We start from the raw sequence: 16638 nt of genomic DNA, 5'->3' as shown, positions 1-16638 counted from the left end.
ATCTATGGAATGTCTGAAAATGAGAGGCATTAAAGATGAACTACCAGTAGTATAAATGAAGACTCAAATTATCATCACTCAAGGGTGTTAATTGGAGAATATGTCGAGGAGAGAAATGGTCTATTCTTAAATCATTATCATAGGACTAAATATGCTGTATGAATTTAAGAAATATGTCTAAATTAGCAACTAACACCTGCAAGTTGCAACTTCTACTTCTGTCTTTCCTCATTCTGATGTGTGGATTGACAGTAGAGGAGGTATAGATACGCCAGCACATTTGTTTACGCACGTAAACAAATATATACAATATATATATATATATATATATACATATATGTATGTATATATATATATATGTTAGTGCTGTCAAAAATTTCATGTTTTAATTTGCTTAATTGATTTGAAACATTTAATTCGCCCCAAAAAATTTTAAACGTAGTTTTGTTTACTTGTGTTTATTTTTTATTTTTTCTCTGGGCGCAGTAACGTGACTCAAGAGCAGCACAATACCTCGTGGAATAATATTAAGGCAGAAAGTTTCACTTTAAAAGTTTCCCGAAGGCTGATTGGGAAAGTGAAAGTCATTAGTTTTACTTCATAAAGCCGAATTATAACGACCACAGAAGTAATTCCGCAGCAAAACAGCATGTTGTCTTGTTTGCTGACCAGCAGCCACCAAACTGCTAAAGCTGGAGGAAATATATTATGGTAAAATATTAATTTCTCTTCTTTCTCTCTTTCCCTGACTCTCCTCTATACTGTGTGTGCGTGTGCATGCGTGCGTGCTCTGTGTGTAAAAGTGGTCTCTCTCTCTCTCTCTCTCTCTCTCTGTGTGCATACGTGTGTGTGTGTATTACAGTATATTGTTGCCACTTAGTTCATGTAATAAGTTTACAACTTTGTTTCTAGAAATATTCAAGTTCTCAGAGTGGTGGACCTGCATTATAACAAAACCCAGACTTATGTCAGATGCTTATATAATAATTTATTTTTGTTTTCATTATTTTGCTGATCTTTAAGAGAAACAGTTTCACCAAAAGCTAAAAGGACGTTATAAAAATAGTCTTTGAATTTAAATATAGTCTCTGTGTGTTGAGTCGACATTAATTCCGTGGTTTTCCCTCAATAAATATCCATTACAAGCTTCAGTCATCAGTAGAAAAACAATGCAATTAATCGCAATTAATTACAGAAGATTGTGCATTTAATTAGTACTTTTTTATCGATTGACAGCACTAATATATATATATATATATATACAGTGAAGAAAATAAGTATTTGAACACCCTGCTATTTTGCAAGTTCTCCCACTTAGAAATCATGGAGGGGTCTGAAATTTTCATGGTAGGTGCATGTCCACTGTATGAGAGATAACCTAAAAAGAAAAATCCAGAAATCACAATCTATGGTTTTTTAACAATTTATTCGTGTGATACAGCTGAAAATAAGTATTTGAACACCAACGTTAATATTTGGTAGAGTAGCCTTTGTTTGCAATTACAGAGGTCAAACGTTTCCTGTAGTTCTTCACCAGGTTTGCACAGACTGCAGGAGGGATGTTGGCCCACTCCTCCACACAGATCTTCTCTAGATCAGTCAGGTTTCTGGGCTGTCGCTGAGTAACACGGACTTTCAGCTCCCTCCAAAGATTTTCAATTGGATTTAGGTCTGGAGACTGGCTAGGCCACTCCAGAACCTTGATATGCTTCTTACGAAGCCACTCCTTGGTTTTCCTGGCTGTGTGCTTTGGGTCATTGTCATGTTGGAAGATCCAGCCACGACTCATCTTCAATGATCTGACTGAGGGAAGGCGGTTTTTGGCCAAAATCTCACAATACATGGCTGCAGTCATCCTCTCCTTAATACAGTACAGTCGTCCTGTCCCATGAGCAGAAAAACACCCCCAAAGCATGATGCTACCACCCCCATGCTTCACAGTAGGGATGGTGTTCTTGGGATGGTACGCATCATTCTTCTTCCTCCAAACACGCATAGTGGAATTATGACCAAAAAGGTCAATCTTGGTCTCATCTGACCACAAAACTTTCTCCCATGACTCCTCTGGATCATCCAAATGGTCATTGGCAAACTTAAGACAGGCCTTAACATGTGCTGGTTTAAGCAGGGGAACCTTCCGTGCCATGCATGATTTCAAACCATGACGTCTTAGTGTATTACCAACAGTGACCATGGAAACAGTTGTCCCAGCTCTTTTCAGGTCATTGACCAAGTCCTGCCGTGTAGTCCTGGGCTGATTCCTCACCTTTCTTAGCATCATTGAGACCCCACGAGGTGATATCTTGCATGGGGCTCCACTCCGATTGAGATTGTCCATCATGTTTAGCTTCTTCCATTTTCTAATGATTGCTCCAACAGTGGACCTTTTTTCACCAAGCTGCTTTGCAATTTCTCCGGAGCCCTTTCCAGCCTTGTGGAGTTGTACAATTTTGTCTCTGGTGTCTTTGGACAGCTCTTTGCTCTTAGGCATGCTGAATGTTTGGGTCTTACTGATTGGATGGGGTGGACAGGTGTCTTTATGCAGCTAACGACCTCACACAGGTGCATCTGATTCAGGATAATACAGTGGAGTGGAGGAGGACTTTTAAAGGCGGACTAACAGGTCTTTGAGGGTCACAATTCTAGCTGATAGACAGGTGTTCAAATACTTATTTTCAGCTGTATCACATGAATAAATTGTTAAAAAATCATAGATTGTGATTTCTGGATTTTTCTTTTTAGGTTATCTCTCATACAGTGGACATGCACCTACCATGAAAATTTCAGACTCCTCCATGATTTCTAAGTGGGAGAACTTGCAAAATAGCAGGGTGTTCAAATACTTATTTTCTTCACTGTATATATGTATGTATGTATGTAGTGTGCCAATGGGAGGAACGTGCAGTAGCATCACTGAATAGGAATGTAATTATTCAACGTGATGTATAATAATTTATCTATAATCTGTTATCGAACTAAAAATTAAAGATCGGGCCAAGACTTGTGTTAGATCTGGAGCACCCGAATATTTTGTTTGTACTTGAGAGAAGATGGAAAACACAAAGATGAAGAAAATTGGTGACTGCAACAGTCTGGTCTAAAACCACTGATTCAAACCACGGAAGAACAGATTTATATGTATAAGTGCATCTTGCTTGCCCCGATAGTCTTTTTCTTTCTTTCTTTTTTTTTTTTTGCTGAATATCTGAAACAAAGGGGAATGAAAGAAGTTTGGAACATATAGAGGACAAAAAACTTAATGGCAGGAGTTGGGGTTAGAAAAAAAAGAAAATAAAAAAAGATTGTTGCCAATTCCAGTTCCAACCAGGATAATGAAACAGATTCCAGATGTGCAGCCGCTAGTACTGAAATTGGCTAATGTGAGGAGCGCAGGCAGTCACATAATTAAGAGTGAGTCATTCACACAGCCCCGAGTGATTCATTCTCACAAAGAAATGAGTGCAACTCATTCACATGGCACACGTGTCAAAAGATGTGCAAGCTTTTCAAGCGTTTCCCCACAATTTGCAATTGATTCTAAATTGGTTCCATTCACATGTTTCATCAGTCTTTATGCAAAACTCATAAGACAACACAACACTTTAATAAGTAAGTCTTATGTCTTATGTTGAGTATCTGCATCCTCTCTTTTTGACACCTGCAATGCGTTCCACTGGTGTGTGTGTGTGTGTGTGTGTGTGTGTGTGTGTGTGTGTGTGTGTGTGTGTGTGTGTGTGTGTGTGTGTGTGTGTGTGTGTGTGTGTGTGTGTGTGTGTGTGTGTGTGTGTGTGTGTGTGTGTGTGTGTGTGTGTGTGTGTGTGTGTGTGTGTGTGTCCCCTGAGATGTCCTTTGTGCGAGTGTGACTGGTGTTTCTTCTGATGTAAAGCTTCCGGTGAAAAGTTCAAGATCAATGTCAGATGACTGTTGGAGAAACAAATGTTGGTTGATGAGCAGCGTTGGGATTGTTTGAAGTTCAAGTATCTGACTAACTAGTAAGTGGCGTTGATGCCTTTGCATGTAATTACCACTGTTGCGTAATCGACGCATGCCTGACGGTGTTAATTATCACTGAGTGCTAAAAGATCATTTGCTGCCAGAGTCACTAATGACACTTATGTGTGTTTTCAGATCTTTGGGCTCCGTCTCAGTTAGAAGCATGGTTTTAGGCAGCCAGCCGTCATTACGGTGAATTGTACGGACGCGTTGCTCAAAGCCTCTAAAATATGTGTATAATGGCCATCACTACTTGTCACCGTCTATTTTTACCTAAATTCATCGTTTTTCGCCCAAATATAGCGAATTATCGGCTCGAGTACTCAACTTGCAACTGACTTCCAGGTTTGTATTACACCTAATAACGAGCGACGTGATTGGTCAAATGATTCCATGTGGTCAATACCTTTAGTAAGGTGGCCTCTGATTGGTTCATTATTCTCTGACTCATCCTGATGCGTTCAAATGCTGAAGCAGAGAGGAGGGAATTCCTTTCCAAGATGCTGAGGAATTCTATCTGCAGAATCCACTCAATTGGGACTAATTCTTTGGACCTATGATCGATCTAATTTTTAATTTCCAAATTGTGGACCCATGCTTGGATATCATTCAATTTTTTTAAGTGAAGAATAAAATATTCTTTGCTGTGAAAAAGTTGATTTTGATATAAGTATTAACAATCATGCTTGTTCCCCTCTCAGTTTAATTACGTGTGACTGTGACATACTAAAGTCTTGGGACTGAGCTGAGGCCTGCAGAGAACAAATAAAAACTAATAAGAGGATTATAGAAACTAGTTCACAGTTCAGAGTCTACAGGTGCTCAGTTTAGGGGTGCAGGTGGAAGCAATGTGAAACTACCCCCGGTAGTTTCACATTGCTTCATTGCTGTCACCATTGTTAATGTTTGCAGAATATTTATCTCTGCAACAGCACCTACTAGTGGGTCGACATGCTAACTACATATAGCTGTAGGTTTCAGCATTTCATCTTGACACTTCTAACCATGGATTTAGGCAGAAATTCATGTTTTGGGTGTCCATTCAGAAAATCTGGGTGTCCAAAATTTTGGGGGTCGGGTGGTGGGTTCAAAATCGACTTAAGGTCTATTTTTCAAAAACAGACATTAAATAGTGCATTTCTCCCTGACATTTTTTCTGATGCATCCTATATTCTTTCTTGTTTTGTTTCAAAATTGTCTTTTTTTCTTTTAAGGTAATAGCTTCTTTTTATTGGTGATGGTTTACACCTGTACCTGACTCACCTCACTCCAAACTTCACTACATGTACTTGTTTATGCCCCCGGTAGTTTCACATTGCTTCCACCTGCACCCCTAAACTGAAAAAATAAAAGCAAAATACAAAATAAAACTACCAGGAGAATCTGGACTGGGAGTCATGACACTCATTGTTGTTGTCTGTCTGCTGAGCATGAGCAGAAGAACTATTTACTATGACTGTTAAGCGCAGGTACAGTGTTTCAGAAAAATAGCATTTTCCCCCGTTCCCATGGTGTCGAGGTCAGATTTTTTTAAAGTTCCACCTTGGGAGCCATTTTCAAAAAGCTGCATTTTCAGTGGCTCTGAGCACCACAGACTCGCTCCACTCCAGAGTATCACACTTTCTTCCTGTTGCCATCAAACTGGCTTTTTCTTGTCGAGCTTTACGTGTATGTAATGTACTTTAATTTCATTGCAGTAGTCTGTAAATTCCTTCTCTGTGTGGAGCAAAGCGTTTCAACCTCTGGAATGGAGTTCACTTATATAATGTTTTCCCACTTGTTTGACAACCCCAAAGCGATTTACAATGTAGTCACCAATTCATGCACACAACCAAGGCGTCTGCCATGCAAGGTCCTCAATCTATCCATTGGGGCCAATTTGTGGTTCAAGGACTTTTTGACGTATGGAGAATTACCCTGCAAGCTTCTGACTGAACCATATTTCCCTTTTTACTCCCAGTGAAAAGAAGAAATACATCTATTAAAAAAAAAAAGTGAAGGTCAAGGGAGAAGGGGACATCTGTGCCCTTTTCACGTCACGTGAGTTGCTTACAACATCCTCTGGAGCAGATTGAAATTCAGACGGTATGGGAACGATGCGACCCTTTCAAGTGGAGGGGGAAACCTTTCTCAAGTGGCGTAGGGCTGTTTGGGAAGAATTTAGAGATTGACCGTAGGGTCGAGGAAGCAGTGCGTCACCGTTGTGGTGAAGGAAGAGCTGACCTGGAAGGTGAAGCAGTCTGCTTACTGGTCAGCTTGACCTGTGCTCATGAACTTTAAGTCATGGAAAATATGACGGAGCTATCTGAAATTAGTTTCCTCTGATTGGCGGCGGACATCACTCTTCATGATGTTCAAGTTAGAGTCGCGATACATTGCTGACTTGATGGATGTCACGATTTTCTCTTTTTCTGTAGATTTGAGAAGATGATCAGCGGCATGTACATGGGAGAGCTGGTGCGTCTCATCCTGGTGAAAATGACCAGAGAGCGGCTGCTGTTCCAGGGCAAGGTTACACCGGAGCTCCTCACCACCGGACGCTTCAACACCAGCTACATCTACGCCATCGACAATGACAAGTTGGTTCTTTTGTGTGTCTGTTGTCTGTAACTCTTTGAAGTTTTATGAACGCAGCGTCAAAATGCTTTGAAACGGTCCCCTGTTGTGCGAGATGCAAGGCATTCAAATCTAAAAACGGACACGGACGTCTGCACAGCAGTAGGTTTTTGTTTCCTCTTTCTGTTTTTGTTGGGGTGCAGTAGCATCACAGATCCTGCGATGTAGAAAGTCAAAAGCTTTTTCTATGAAAAACCTGACAAGTCATTACTTAAAAGCACACTTTGATCTACTAGTTTGTTTTTTCCAATCGTCTCTGTGACTCACATCACAGTAGAAATGGAGAATTATGAGTGATTTCATTGAAACATTATTTTCATCATTTTTTAACGGAGCTTGAGTTTCTAATGTTGTCTTGAATTGATGGATTAGATGTATATTCTGAATCCTCAGATGTTCCAAAGTTGTCCTCAAACAGTCTATGACAAAGGAATGTTACTAAGCTTTTGTGTTTCACCCATGCTGTGCAGGTGTGAGTCACAGTGATTTGTTCTGGTCATTTGTTCCACGCATCAAGACATTGTTACTGTGTAAGGTTAAAAGCTGTGCTGGATGTCTGTGTGCTTTCGAGTCCAGGGCAGGCTGCTGGATGTTAAAATATAAAATAAAATATGAATGGAGTTGTCAAAACATTTAAAACAATGTGTGAAATCCTCAGAATGTCTCTTTATCACCTCTTTATGCATGTTGAGAAACTCCTCAAAATGATTCACTCTTGTTTTTGTTCCCAAAACACACCAGAGAAACACTCAAGCTGTAGGGTTGTGCTCTAATGTTAGATATATGCAGATTTACATGTGGTTTTTGTCTCACAGTTTTTTTATTAAACTTTTTCTAAACCCCCTTTACCAATCAACAACATATTGTCAGATTGTTGTCGTTGCTGTTGGCCATCAGTCTAGAAAACTATGATAGTTGTGCCGTGGGTTAGTCTGTAGTGACCTCTCTAGGGCGCAGGCCTGGGCGAAGGTTATGGAGATCCTGGGGTTCCCAGCAATCACAATCCCCCTCTCGGCCTCGCTGGCTTGACGAGACGAGACAGTTGGTGTCGGCGCAGCTGCAGAAGTGTGCGCCCAACCGCCATCGGGGTTCCACTCCAGATTTTCTGTCAGGGTTTACTCTCTTAGCTTTTCCCAAACCGATAGTCAGCCACAAGGCAGTGGCACTCGTGTCGCTGAGTAGGGGGTCCTAACCGGGCACTGACAGGCGGAGCCAGTGGAGCCCAGGTCTCACGTAGGCGGGGTCGACACTCCCTGAAGTAGCACGACTGTGCTGCCTGTATCAGGTAGCGGGTCGGATTGAGCTGTAGTGATAATGGAAGGAATCATGTTTTTAGAGTGACGGCGTTGGAATCAATGTTTCTGTTGTCATGTGCCATTACATTTCTGAAACAGTGCATGTGGGACTGCAGCACTGAGTTGAACTGCATGTGTTGGTGTGCCCTCTATACAGCCTGTGGTGTATTATTATTATTATTATTATTATTATTATTATTATTATTATTATCATCATCTACAGGGGTGTTTTTGTTCAGAGGGCACATACAGTCCAATTTCATCTGGAATGGGTCAGACCAGGAAGGCTCGAGAACCTTTGAATTAGATGAAGTGTTTGTGATCTGGATCGATAGATTGTTCACGTCCAACATAACATGCCTTGAACTTTGGTGTATATTTCAAGGACAGTGTTGGCCTGAACATGGTGGGCTTTTCTTTCCTGGAAAAAAAAAGTCTGCAAAAGTTTGGGTTCCTCTTTAATTATTAGAGTTTAGCATGACAGCAGTGTCTATAAACGAGTCCTTTTATAATCAGTGTTTCTTTCTATTTGAACCAATACTTTACATTTCTAAGCTGTACACCTGGGCCCGGTTGTTCCAAACTCGGTTAGTCATCCCGTGAGCTAACGTCGCCGTCAAAGTTAACAGTGAGGTTAACGTCACTGGTTAGCATTCCTAATGCCGCCCCGCCCATTGTTCCGCCCACTTTCAAGTCTCCGTTCTTCTGCATTATGTTTTAAGCATTTCCAGAAAATGAAAACTGAGCTGGATGATCAGACAGCATCATGTTGCCTCATCCAGGGTTTCCTCTACATTATTTAGAAGTGGCAGGTCGTCATTCTTAAATCCCTGCCGCCGCTCCTTCATATTTCTTATTTTTTCTTCTTTAATTGACGCAAATACACCACCGCCACCTTCACAGCAGAGTCCTGCACTTTGCCTCAATCCGGCCCCACAAACCAACAAGCAAGGAGGTTATATAGGATTTCTAGGACTTTTTTTTTTTTTTTTTTTTTTTTACATTTTACTATATTTAGCAGCAGAATGTTTCATTAAAATTGACTTTATATTGAGATTGTAATCAATTTCAGTACCAATTGTGTGATATATACAGTTTCATCACATACACTGTGCGCCACAACAGAGAAAAACTTTCAAGTGTCACTTTAAAGGTTATTATAGCAATATTTTACCAGTCCAGCCCACTCCGGATGAAACTGGACTGGATGTGGCTTCTGAAGTTCCATTTTATTTTGTATATATTATATACATATGTATATAATATATACATCTTTATATTGGTTCAGTTATGTGATTTTAAATAAGTATGTTTCTGTGATTTTTGATATTTGATGTTTGGTTCGTTTAATATCAACTGGTCCTCCAATTTATCACATTACAATCTAATATTTAGTTGTCAACAATGCATTAGAATGCACCATTTATGCAATATATATTATATGCTGGTATCTTCCAAATAATAATTTATTACAGCCGAGAGCGTACACAGTGAGCCGAGGACAACTCTGCTCTCCTCTACATCAGCGATTATGTTGCTCTTTTCCCAAACCGGTAGTGGAGGCACAACTCTTCATTATACTTTATATCAAAAGTTAAGTCCACAGTACACCTTATCCTTCCTCAGTTGAACTGGCATCAAGAGTTAAACACACTGTTAGAATTCTAGCAGCGGTCCGTAGGTGCGTTAACTTAAATGTCAAGATAACGCCCGGTTAAAGTTAACTGAGTTCTGAACAACGAGATAACAGTGCTGTTAAAGTTCACGGTTGGTTAAATGTATTTCAGGGCTGGTTAAAAGATAACCGAGTTTTGAACAACCGGGCCCGGATTGATAAATCAAGCTCTCCTGCTCAAAGGGGAATTGAGGGTTTGCAAGTAGAACTCCCTGCCAGTTCTATGTAACTGAAGAAATCTGTACGCTGTTCCACCCGAGAGTCATTTTGGTCTTCCTGTCCAACCTCTGCAGAGATGATGAAGCTCTGGCCAGCACTGCGCAGGTGCTCCGCGGCCTGGGTCTGGACCCGTCGGCCGAGGACTGCCTGGCCACCCGCAGGGTGTGTCAGATAGTTTCTACCCGGGCTGCACACTTGTGCGCCGCCACGCTGGCGTCGCTGCTTCGCCAGATCCGGGACAACAAAGCAGCTGAGAAGCTGCGGACCACCATCGGAGTGGATGGGTCCGTTTACAAGAATCACGCAGAGTAAGTGAACGTCATTAACACACACTCGACTCACTTTGTGATTTTAAAGTGGAGTGCTCAAGCTGAGTAGCTGCTTGATTCAAGGTGAATTAAATACAAGAGGAGTTTTCTGTAGTATTCACATTGGCTTTACCTGGGTGTTCCTGAACGTGGATAATCAACGAGTCTCTAGACAAAAACTTTGTGCTTACGATAAATAAGATGAGTGTTTTATCTTTATTAGTCACACTTGTTTAGAAATCCATGAGTTTAATGATCAATCGACTACATGAAGGTCAAACAGTCAGTAGAGCAGGAGATGATTATTTTTCTTAATGTGACACTTTTAATTAATTTTGAATTATTATTATTATTTTTTTATTTTTATTATTATTATTATTTTTTTTTAAGTTTGAGCAAATGATGATAGAGAACACGCAACTTCAGAAGCACCTTTCATGAGGAGTGGAAGTGTGTGTGTGTGTGTGTGTGTGTGTGTGTGTGTGTGTGTGGTTTGTCCACTGGGTGGGACTGGAACTGTTGTGGGGGGACCCGTGGCGACACTTCGGGGTCCAAGCCATCGGGCCCGGACACCGCCACCCCGGCAGACGGAAGCCCCCCAGGCCCGGGGAGACCCCAGCGAACCACCCCAGAGAGCCACGTCCCCGCCCAAAAAGCACCCGACGGAGAATGCAGAGAGGAATCCCCCCCAGGCAAGAGGGGCCCACAAGAGAAGGATAAAGGGCACAGGGCCCCAGGCCCCGACCCAAGCCGCCAAGCCGAGAAAAGGCCGGAGCAGGGCCCCCGGGCCGAGCGGGTCGAGAGCCCCCCCCAACCCCGGCGGCGAGTCCCGCCGCACCCCCAGCCCCCCCACGAGCGCCATGCCCGAGGGAGCGCGCCCCCCGCATCCCAGCCGCACTCACCCCGGGCCGGGGCGGGACCCCAGCGGGAGGTGCTGGGGGGAGCCACGTCTCCCGCCCTTCCCCTGCCCTATATGTGTGTTGGATGTATGTAAGGGTGTGTCTTTGTGTTTTGAAGAGGTGGATGCAATGTGTGTGTCTATGGTGCGGTTTAAAATTGGGGGGTAGCGGGGCCCGGGCGTTCTACCGCTGACAAGCGGCAGAACCCCGAAAGCGGCTTACCCCCTCAAGACCCTGCGTGACTAAGTGTGGTTAAAATTGTGGGTGGTGCAAAGTCGGGGGAGGACCCAGACCGCAGTTAAGTAGCCCGGACCCCCCACCTAGGCACCGCCCCACTGTTCCCTATTGTGGAGTAATATAAGGTGAGGTATGGCAGGGAGGGTTCTGAGGGAGGGGGTCCTCCCGTCGCTAGGACCTTGGCCCAGCTGGACCCCCCGCGCTGCCCCGCCCCACCCCCGAGCGGCCGGCCAAGGACCCGGGGAGCCACACCCCCCCCAACAAGGCGCCGTAAGGGGACACGGGCAGGGAGCCCCCACCCCACCCAACGGCCAGACAGCAGAGTCTGAGACCCGCAGGGCCCAGTGCGAGCCCAGCCGGAGGCCAGTGGTCAGGGCACCCCCCCTCATTCGCCCACACAGCTCCACCCCCCAACACACACACACACACACACACACACACCCACACACACACACACCCACACAACCACCCACACACACACACACACACACACACACACACACACACACACACACACACACACACACACACACACACACCCACCCTTCAGGCCCTGGAGGTCACTCTCAGTCAACCGTCCATCCAGAACCCGGAGCCCCCCCGTCCCCCGCTCCCCCCAATCCAGGAATGAGGCAGACCCGGAGCGCGGCAGCAGGGGCCAACCCGCCCCACCGGGGGAGGGGGCCAGAGGGAGGACCCACCCCCAGCGCTGCAGCGGGCACCCCCGCCAGAAAGGGGGAGGCCCCGCACCCCCAGGACCCGGACGACCCGCCCCCAACCCCCTCCAGCCGACAGCCAGGCCGCAGCCCCCCAGCATAGACGCTAGGACCCCCCCGAGCCCACAGAGCCACCAACCACCAAAGCCACGACGCCCCAACCACCGACGGTCCCCAGAGCCCCGGGGTGGAGCCACCACCCCCCCACAGAGCTACATGGTGTATTTAATTATTGGAGACCATGTGGACTCAAATTGTGTCAAATGATTTTTCCTACAAGCAGACATTCTCTCCAATGTGATGTGGTCTAGAAGTAAGTTTTTAAATAACTTTATATTCAGATTACTTTTGGATTTCCAGTTCATGAGGATCGCCTTTTTTGCGACGCTTAGGGAAACCAGGAGCAGCAGGACTCATTTTTTTCTCTTTTAATTTCTGTGAGATCTCCTAACAAGCAAAGTGAAGGTGAGACTGGAATAGGGTAGCCCAGGCATAACGATAAATCTTCACAAATCTTTTGCCAGAACGTTTGGACTGGCGTACACAGCCAAAGTGCGTGTAAATAGGTATCGGGGAGATCACCTGTGCAGTTTGAACATATGTTAGTGGGAGTGAGCCCCATCTTGAACATCCTTTGTCCTGTGTAATGAACTCTGTGAAGGAGCTTGTATTATATGAGCTGTATATTGGGGGTTTTTGCTCATTTTGAATGTATTTGTACAGATTTCTGACCAAAACGTTGGGTCTCTGTTGATGTTGAGATCTTCTTCCCATTTGAAGGTGGGAAGGGATATTGAGATATTTGAACCTGACAGGATTGAGATCATTTTAGAAAGAGGTTTAGGTGCTGAGATCTTCAGGAGATTTGTCACTGTCTGAGGTCAGTTCAGGTTAATCTGTTCTAGTTTGAACTTAGTTTGTATTATTGACATAAGCTGAAGATATTCCAGATAGTTGCTTTGACTGATGCCATATGTTTCTATTAGCTCATTAAATGGAATAAAAGAGTTTTATTCCATTATTTTTCCATCTTGGGAAGTTTATTAGTTTCTTTCTTTGCAGGATGTCGGGATTGTTCCAGAGGGTGTGAGTTTGCAGGGAATGAGTGAAGATCCATTTATTTTAAGAAATTCCCACCAAGCTGTCAGAGATGTGTTTATATTGATGCTTTTAAAGCAGCTGTGCTTTTTGATGACAGGACTGAAGAAGGGAAGATCTCTGACTTGGAGATCTTCACAGAATGTTTTTTCAACGTCTAGCCAGCCTTCATCTAAGGGTTTCTGATTGATCCATTTTACAACATAAAGTAGTTTATTGGCCAGATAATTATAAAAATTTGGGAGTTCTAAGCCACCTTGGTCCTTGGTGTTCTGTGGTGTTTTTAAACTTATACGTGATGGTTTATTTTTCCATAAGAATTTTGAGACATGAGAATCAAGAGTGTTAAACCAGGTTTTTGGTGGTTTTGCTGGGATCATTGAGAAGATGTAGTTAATTTTAGGCAAGACCATCATTTTGAATGTTGCTACTCTCCCCATAAGTGAAATTGGGAGTGTCCTCCATCGAATGAGGTCCTCCTCTATTGCTTTAATAAGGGGGGTGTAGTTTAAGTGTACCAAGTCTGAGAGTTTGCCTGAGACGTTAATGCCGAGATATTTGATGTTCCCTGGTTTTAGTGGGGTGTTCGGTGTCTGCTGAAATGTAGAGTTGATAGGCAAGACGACTGATTTGTTCCAATTTATAGAATATTCTGAGATTGAGGAGAATCTATCTATTAACCCTATTGTTTCTGGAAGAGAGGTCTGTGCGTTTTGCAGGAAAATTAGCACATCATCTGCATAGAGACATATTTTATGTGTTACATTTGCTGTTCGTATTCTTTTTATGTTATTGTTCTGTCTGATGGCTGCTGCTAGTGGTTCGATAAAGATTGCAAAGAGAGATGGTGAGAGTGGACACCCCTGTCGGGTGCCTCTCTCAAGATTGAACCTTGAGGACATTTGTTCATTGGTTTTAACACAGACACTGGGTGAGGTGGACAGGATCTTTATCCAGGAGAGGTAATTTTCTCTAAATCCAAATTTCCGTAGTGTAGCAAGGAGAAATTTCCAATTTACCCTATCAAAGGCTTTTTCTGCATCTAAGGAGGTGATAATGGCTTTTTGTTTATTGTGGTGGCAGTGGTCTATAAGATTAATTAATCTACGTGTATTGTTAGTGGAGTGTCGTCCTTTAATAAACCCAGTTTGATCAGGGTGTATGATGTGGGGTGTGATTTTTTCCAGTCTACTTGCTAATGTTTTACTAATTATTTTAAGATCTACATTGATTAGTGATATTGGCCGATAGCTAGATGGTAGTGTGGGATCTTAATCCGGTTTTAGAAGAAGACTGATATTTGCACAGTTCATATGTTGGGGGAGAGTTGAAGATTCTTTAATTTCCTCAATTATTCTGAAAAAAATAGGTGAGCGTAAAGACCATAAATCTTTGTAAAATTCAGTGGGGTATCCATCAGGTCCTGGAGCTTTACCATCAGGCATGTGCTGGAGAGCTTCCTGCAGTTCTTCAATTGAGATGGAAGCTTCTAGACCTTGGATCTGTTCTTCTTTTAATTTTGGTAGGTCAACTGTGCTCAGAAAGCTCTCTGTTTCAGATTGTGAAGGGTCAATTTGTGAAGAGTAAAGTTTTTTGTAGAATTCTCTGAAGGTATTGTTTATTTCTTGTGGGTTAAAGGTGATTTTACCATTTTGAGTTTGGACTGAGGGGATCGTACATTTTTCTTTATTTCGTTTTAACTGATTGGCTAAAAGTTTGCTGGATTTATTACCATGTTCAAAGTTCTCCCAGCGTATCTCTGCAGTTGAAATTGTGTTTTATGTTCAATTATTTTGTTTAACTCTATTTTCAATTTTCTTAGTTCCAGTAATAGGCTGTCGTCTTTGCAGGCAGCATGAGCTGTCTCCATGGTTTTGATTTTATCTTCCAGTTCTTTCTCCTTTATTTTTTCCCTTTTGGTCTTGTATGAGGAATAAGAAATGATTTTACCTCTCATGACAACTTTAGCCGTCTCCCAGAGGACGCAGGGAGAGACACCAGGCAGGTCATTTGTTTCTAAAAAATTTGACCATTGTTTTTTAAAGAATGTGCGGAAGTCTGGATCCTTAAGCAGTGACGTGTTAAATCTCCATTGTCTAATAGGAGGGGTGATTGTTCTATTAGTAACTGTCATAGTGACAAGTGCATGGTCACTGATAGTAATGGGGTGAATCTGTGTGTCCAGGATGTCTTTAATCACTGATTTACTCACCAGAAAGTAATCTAAGCGCGAATAGGATTGGTGCACTGCTGAGTAGAAGGTGTACTCTTTAAGGTTGGGATGAGAGGTGCGCCAGGCGTCGCAAAGACCATAGTCACTCATGTACTGCTGGACTATGTCTGTAGATTCCGTGTGTCGGGTGTTTGCTGCTTTACTAACTCTGTCTACTTGTGGATTGAGGGCGATGTTGAGGTCTCCTCCCACTATCAGTGTTTTATCAGAGTGTGTTGAGAGGGTGGTGAAGAAATTATGATAGAAGGAGGGTCATCAACATTTGGGCCATAGATGTTTGCGATACACATCTCTATGTTCTGCAGAGAGATGTGAATAATTATAAATCTTCCCTCTGGATCTGTGATTGTGTCTTTACAAGAGAATTGTATTTTATTGTTGATTAATATAGCTACGCCTCTCTGCTTGGAGTTAAAACAAGCTGAGTATGTGTGAGGGAATTGTGGTGATATCAATTTGTGATGTCCTGTTGTAGGTGTGTGTGTCTCTTGTAACAAGACAATGTCTGCCTGTAGTTTGTTTAAGTATTCAAAAACTTTTTGTCTTTTTATTTGCGTGCCCATTCCTCGTACATTCCAGGTGACAAACTTGAGCGTGTTCCTAGCTACACTCATCTTCTAGGTGGGTTCTCTAATGCTGTATGTGTGGGTGTGTGTGTGTATGTGTCCGCGTGCGTGTACGGGTGTGTTTGTATGTGTGTGTCCGCATGTGTGTGTGTGTGTGTGTGTGTGTGTGTGTGTGTGTGCATGCGTGAGTGTGTGCGTGTATATGTGTCCGCATGTGTGCGCGACTATGTGCATGCGTTTGTGGGCATGCGTGCATCTTTGAATGTGTCTGTCCGCATGTGTGTCTAATTTTGAATTAGAATTTTTATCTCGACCATCTTCACAAAAAAGGGGAAAAAAAAGAAAACAAAACAATCAACACTGTGAATTGTGAATTTCTTTAGCTGAAAGGGTGTAGGTTGAAGCAAAGCTTATATATACCTACCCCATCACAAAATAAACACGGCTCTTTACAGAATATAACATAATTTCACATACAAAAGATAATTTAATCTTTTTACAATATACATTCAATATATATTTTGCACAACTTTCTTATACACAGTTTATACATTCTAATCGAACATGCATACACACATATACAAACACATGTATGCGAGATGCACATTAATATTATACTGTTTCATATCTGCATCACAAGTTTCAATTAAATATAGAGTGGCAATATATAAATTGCCAAAAAACCTTTTATTATGTTTGTTACGTTTTCATAAATTTTATACCATTATATACATATTATATATTATTGCTGTCCTAGGTAAATTTTTGCTCTTCTTTCTTGTA

The 16638-nt window shown here is 42.6% G+C and overlaps 1 protein-coding gene across 3 annotated transcripts in view; it reads left to right on the top strand.

The window, feature by feature from the left end:
- The window catches only part of hk2 (hexokinase 2), a 76095-nt gene that overhangs the window by 20675 nt on the left and 38782 nt on the right, over window positions 1-16638 (top strand). For all 3 annotated transcript variants that reach the window (XM_080468154.1, XM_080468153.1, XM_080468152.1), the window contains 2 exons: window positions 6411-6572; window positions 9873-10106. In XM_080468154.1, coding sequence (XP_080324280.1) covers window positions 6411-6572; window positions 9873-10106 — 396 coding nt within the window. The remainder of the gene's footprint in view (window positions 1-6410; window positions 6573-9872; window positions 10107-16638) is intronic.

The sequence above is a fragment of the Lipophrys pholis genome (genome assembly GCF_963383615.2).
Source record: "Lipophrys pholis genome assembly, chromosome: 7".
Taxonomy (NCBI): domain Eukaryota; kingdom Metazoa; phylum Chordata; class Actinopteri; order Blenniiformes; family Blenniidae; genus Lipophrys; species Lipophrys pholis.
This window is presented reverse-complemented; position numbering and strand designations above follow the sequence as displayed.